At 43.6% G+C, this 6,000-nt stretch overlaps 1 protein-coding gene across 1 annotated transcript in view; it reads left to right on the top strand.

Annotated features, from left to right (window-relative positions):
• The first annotated feature begins 1,053 nt into the window (after positions 1–1,053).
• Positions 1,054–6,000, top strand: part of LOC126203367 (myogenesis-regulating glycosidase-like) — a 41,101-nt gene continuing 36,154 nt past the window's right edge. Inside the window, exons 1-2 of the mRNA XM_049937664.1 lie at positions 1,054–1,139; positions 2,188–2,331. Of these exons, the coding sequence (XP_049793621.1) occupies positions 1,112–1,139; positions 2,188–2,331 (172 nt within the window). The 5' untranslated portion in view covers positions 1,054–1,111. The remainder of the gene's footprint in view (positions 1,140–2,187; positions 2,332–6,000) is intronic.

Below are 6,000 nucleotides of genomic sequence, written 5' to 3'. Positions count from 1 at the left end.
TATAGGTCTATAGTTTTGCGCATCTGCTCTACGGCCCTTCTTGAAGACTGGGACTACCTGGGCTCTTTTCCAATCATTTGGAACCTTCCGTTCCTCTATAGACTTGCGGTACACGGCTGTTAGAAGGGGTGCAAGTTCTTTCGCGTACTCTGTGAAGAATCGAATTGGTATCCCGTCAGGTCCAGTGGTCTACTTTGGGGGAGGGGGGGGGGGGCGGGGGAAGCGTGTGTGATCGCTCTCCACCTATATCACCGTTACATGGACTTGCCACTGTTTTGCAGCAATAATGGTATAAGATTCCCTCGAAAACCGTACAGTAGCTGTGTTTATGCATTCCGAGAGGACTTGGAAACTGTTTTGAATGGCAATGATTTTCCTACGCCGTATTGGGCTTGTTAATGTGTTGCATTTCGGGTGTTTCCATTTTATTGTCGACCCCCTGTACTTTCTACGGATATGATATCAAATGTAATATGGATCTCTGTGGTACGCAGACTGTCGTGTGTTCGTGTTTACGCTGTCAGACGCATGATAGCAGCATTTCTTGGTTGTACTGAAACGTGACTCTGTCATTAGGTTGGAAATATTTTCTGTAGCGGTCTACCACAATGCGATGCCTGAATGGAAACTGGAAGTGGCGGAAATCTGAGCAGTATTGTATTTAATCTGAAACACATAACACGTTTGAGGTCTTAATATTCTCAGATATTATTTTAAAGTTATGATAACTGCAAAACATGTCTATCACTTTTACTTTCCATTAGCTTGAGATTTAATCTCACACAGACAACGTGGTTACCTGCACACTTCATCAGAGTACGATTTTATCGCGATTAAGGTAAATTCAAGAGTTATTTATCTCCTGACTTTCTTACAGCATACGCAACAAATCGATCGCTGCAAAATAGTAATTAACGGCTGCATTCACTTTAGTGCAGGAATGAAATATCACAAGATCCGAATGATAAGATATCGGTACGCAGCCCACGTCATCGTTATCTTATAATTATAATTACATCGATCGTCTCTAAAGACTCCGCAAGTGCAGATAAGTTTCCACTATATATACGCCTGCTGCCGCGTCTATGCAGCAGACGTTTTCCTATATTTGATGAGAGGGATAACTAAAATGGTTCGAGGTGAGCTGCTCAGATTTCTTCAACATTCCCCAACTCTTTGCTTCTTAGAGTTAGTTAATGTTCCTAAGAAAGTCTGCTGGATTTAGTTCGTGAAGTTTGTATGGGGCAAAGCTCTAGTTATTTGATACTATTTTTGATATACGATGTCGGAAAATGTCGTCGTATTGGAGGATAGTATCTACTCCGTGGTGCAATTAACATGAAAATGCGAATTCTAGGTATAGGAGAATGGAATTTCTTGAAGTGGGGAGTAAAACGAGTAGACATTAGCTAGAGATAACTAGCTGGTTTCAACAGGTGTTTGTAAGGAACAGCCCTGGCATTTACCCTCTGGCAGGCAGTTAATTGTGAATTGCGGAGTAATCATGTAGATGTAGACGAAGTGATTAAAGTATCATCGGAAAACCTGAATTTAAGTTTCTATCCTTTTTCTGCTGAATACAATTTTTGAAAAGTGTACCACTATACTCTTCGGTATTGTGTGGCGCCGTTCGATGCTGTCACACTCCCAAAGAGAGATGCAAATTCTTTCAGTTCCTGGCAAGGATATCTTTTTAGGTCATCATTGTGTATGGAATCTATCTACACCGTTCAGGCTGACTATACCACGATTTAATATAGCGACTGAGCGAAATGGTTTACTATATCTCGGTGATTTCTGATTTACGTTCGCAATTAGAAGGGCCGGTTTAAGACCTAAGTGGCGGAAGCCGCTTCGTGGAGCGTAAAGCAGAGAGGGGCGCCAGGGGCCGCCCCAGGTGCGAGATTTGTATGCGGTGCGTATCACATCTAGTACAGAAAACAGACGCGGGTCAAAGCGAAGGAGTGAAAAACAGGGTAGAAGGGTTGCCAAATTATGAGCCTCTTGTTTGGAGAAATGTACTCGAAACGGTCCTGAGAATTAGTTTGCAACATCCTACCAGTCCTACGCTACTCTCCACGGCAACTGCGTGACGTGTAGAGCTAAAAGTATAAACGACAGGCGCCTTGTAACAGTCAACTCACTGGAGCGATGGTGAGTTACAGCTGGAGCGCTTCTCTGCCGCAGGTGTACGTACTCGGCAGCTGGTGCTGCTGTTGCTGCTGGGTGTTCTGGCCACGTCACCAGCAGGATCAGCACCAACGTCAGCAGGTGGTCTCACCACTCGCTACGACGAGGACAGCGGCCGCATCCAGCTGTTAACCAAACGAGGTGAGTGTGTGAGCATTGCTACAGTACCACGTCTTCATTGTGGCTGTTGTCAACTGAGCGACTTACTGTTTAGTAGGTCTGGGGTCACGGACCTGCACGATCTACCTGACCGGTTCTCCGATACCACCTGCTGCTTCTAAAGGGGTGACATCCTCTTTCGATTTCATTCCCTCTGTTCCTGAAACGAGTGATGGAAAACAATGGTCTGACGTATTTTTACCATCGTCGCTATCTTCTAAAGGGTAGGCCTCGTCATTGTAACCATATTTGTCTCCCCCTCACGAGAATTTCAGTTCAGCGTAATCACTGAGTTTGTGTCCATCCATCACAGAATCCAGATCGATTCTGCCCCAGTCTTCAACTTCTTTGTTCCCTAAAGCCTTTCTTTTCAGTATGCCGATCAAGAATTCAGTGTGCCGTACCGTGTGGCCTACGAATTTTATTTTGCTGTAGCGATTAGTTCCCAGTTTCGTTTACTTCCTTGAGGACCCAATTGATTTACTTTTCTTCCAGCTTTTTTAAAATTTTAGTATTCTTCTCCACGTCCACATTCCCACTGCTTCCAGCAGGTGTTGCATATCCTATTTGGCGGAACTAATTTTTATAGAAACATTTGCCAAAGTATTGGATAATGTATAAATTTTGAAATTTGTGAACAGTTCTTGGTGGCTCGTTTACAAAACGGGGAATAATGTTTTGCTCCTCTTTTTGTGTAGAATGATGTCAATCTGGCCAGTGCTGTAGCAGACTGTAAAGGGGTTGTGTGTGTGTGTGTGTGTGTGTGTGTGTGTGTGTGTGTGTGTGTGTGTGTGTGTGTGTGTGTGTGGTCGGGTGGCTGGGTCGCAAAACTCAACTCTACCCATCAGCAGTAAAAGTAATGCCATGAACTTTTAAGCTATGCATTAAGCACGAATCTTGAACCGCAGAGTATTATGCGGAAACGCACTGTGACATTTAGAAGAATAAACACAGAAACACACACGCTTACGTAACCTAGGCTCAACGAAAATGTATCTTTCATAGCTTCTGTTCAAACATTAAACGATAAATGATTCATCAAGGAACTGACCAAGTGTTTGCTTTCGGCCTGTAGCCCCCAGCAGTGCAGTGAAGATGTCACATCAGACATGTAATCGTTGATTCTAAATGTGAAGGAATAACTGAACTATTGAGATGAACACGCAAGTTTCGAATACTATTTGCAGCTATCATCTCAGTAATTTCCCAGACCACACCTTAGCATAGTGAGAAACTGGACGTCGTCCGCAACAGCCGTCGTCGAGTTATCTTCCTGCATCTGAAAACTAATTTCGTGCAAACAGAGAATACTTATTCCTAATGTTTTGCAATTGCAGACTTAATTTAGTGAGCAGCCTCTGAAACTTCGGAATACTGACCTGATCGTGCTTGGTTTCAACAACTTTCAGCAATACGACAGCATGGCAGCGTGTTGCTGCGTCACCTATATATAAGAAAGAAATGACTTGGCTTGGAGGGAAATAATTCAGGAAAGAATCTCATTAAGATATGTCGTTACCCAAAGAATGCAGTTAATTTACAAGCCCATGTGTGAATCTCATAAAGCGTAATCGGAAGAATATGTTCTGAATATACAACTTCAAAGCAATGGCTCTTTTACAATCAAGAGAGATTGGTAACTTTAGAATTACGGCACTACCGACTGAGGAAATAACATTTGTTCCCACAATTAGCTCCCATTCAATCAGAAATGAGCAACCTGTGAGGTCCCATTTCGCCATGCGGAAGAATATTGCAGCAAGCTTGAGCGCAGAGTAATAGCAAATTCATCTGGGCAAAAATTTAGAATGCAGTCCCGAAGAAACCTAACCAGTCGCTAACGATTTACCAATCAATATGATCTCAACCGGCTTCTTCAGCACTGAAGAAATTTCGAAATATCTCGAACCAACCAAACAAAGCCAGACCTCCTTCTAACCCAAAAGGAACTCACTATACGAAAAATGCCACTACAATGGCAAATGCGCATTCAAACAAGGAACAAATCGTGAGTTCCAAACCGCGAAAGCTTCCTATTGGCTGATAGATTAACCGAGCTTCCATAGATGCGAAAATGCTTCTTGACGAAATGTCACCGTCGCAAACCTGAGTTGGCGCTACGTTCGTGGCGTTCGGAATTTCTGTTTCGAATGTTTCTACCAACAGTGTCATCCAAAGAGATGCATCAAATCTTCTTGATGAATAAACATAAGAAAAAATAAACATAAGAATGAAATATAAGAACATTGTAGCCCTTGGAAATACCATACATACATGCATAATACATGTATGACACTTATTGTGAAATCCAATTGTAATTTTACGATAATAATATAACGTCCTTATATCGCCTAACTTGACAAGAAACATTCGCGTAATAACCTTTTTCGGGTATGAGCAGATAAATGGAAATAAAATAAAAGGAAAAACAAGCAATTGCGAGACACGGCAGCACTATCCTCTGTGCTGGTATTTCGTCTGAGATTATAGTGTGCTAGGCGGCATATACATGGTGACAGTTATTGAATTATATGAAAAAAACGTAAATTAGTTACAAACTACGGCATGCAAACACTTTATTAAACATGTAAACGTCACTATACATATTCGGATTTAGGTTATGTCATGTTCGATATGCCTGCCATCATTGGCGATGATGTGGGCGAGCTAACATCCCATATGTATTCGGACTCACATGCGGTTCCTCTTCGTCGAAATGTCTTGGCTCGAACTCGTCTAGGGGGTGAACCGCACGTGTCGCATTACTCACCCTAAATTAGACACTTGTGACCCTTTGGTTAAATTACCTGGCTGACGGCAAGTTCGCGAACTACAAAGTTAATATAACATACAGTAACAGTAATAGTAATATCGGGAACTAAATTAACGACCCATAAATGGTGTAGGCCACACAGTTGCGATGTGGTTAGAATAATGTTTATTCAGAAAGAAAACTAATAGCGAAAGTGGTCGTATTTAGAGTTACTGTTATACTCGAGCGCATCTCCATTTGACACACTTCGATCATCCACAATCTCATCGCGAAACACAAGTCCACGTCGATTCTATCTATCGCTTGCGCCGTTGTCCCGCAATGTGCCCAGGGTTGGCGTGGTTAAATCGGATTTGACATGTTAATGTGAAGGGGCGGCCGGATGCCCTTCCTGCCGCCAGCCCGTACCCCTCGGGAAGGAATCAGAGTACCCCATCTGTCTGCATCTAGTGTAAATCATATGTGTGTCAAATGTCTGTGAGTCGTGTAACTGAGGCGGGACTTGGGGACCAGCCCAGTATTCACCTAGAGGGATGTGGAAAACCGCCTAAAAACCACATCCAGGCTGGCCGGCACACCGGCCCTTGTCGTTAATCCGGCGGGCGGATTCGATCCGTGGCCGGCTCGCCTACGCGAGTCCAGGAAGCAGCGCATTAGCGCTCTCGGCTAACCTGGCGGGTCGATACTCCACGTCGATATTCATACGAAAAGTTAATCGTTCACACCAGGCGGGCGGCTGATAACCGCTCAGAGACTAAGTCCCGCGATATCACACAACGCGAAATTTTCTAAGTCGTTTCACTTCCTAGCTGCTTAAAGACCGACTGTCTGCCTTCGGGTCTGCATCCGACCTGTTCACTTTCGTGTGTCTCGACCAG

Source organism: Schistocerca nitens, chromosome 9, assembly GCF_023898315.1.
Source record: "Schistocerca nitens isolate TAMUIC-IGC-003100 chromosome 9, iqSchNite1.1, whole genome shotgun sequence".
Lineage (NCBI taxonomy): Eukaryota > Metazoa > Arthropoda > Insecta > Orthoptera > Acrididae > Schistocerca > Schistocerca nitens.
Note: the sequence above shows the minus strand (reverse complement) of the source record. Positions and strands in the feature narration are given on the sequence as shown.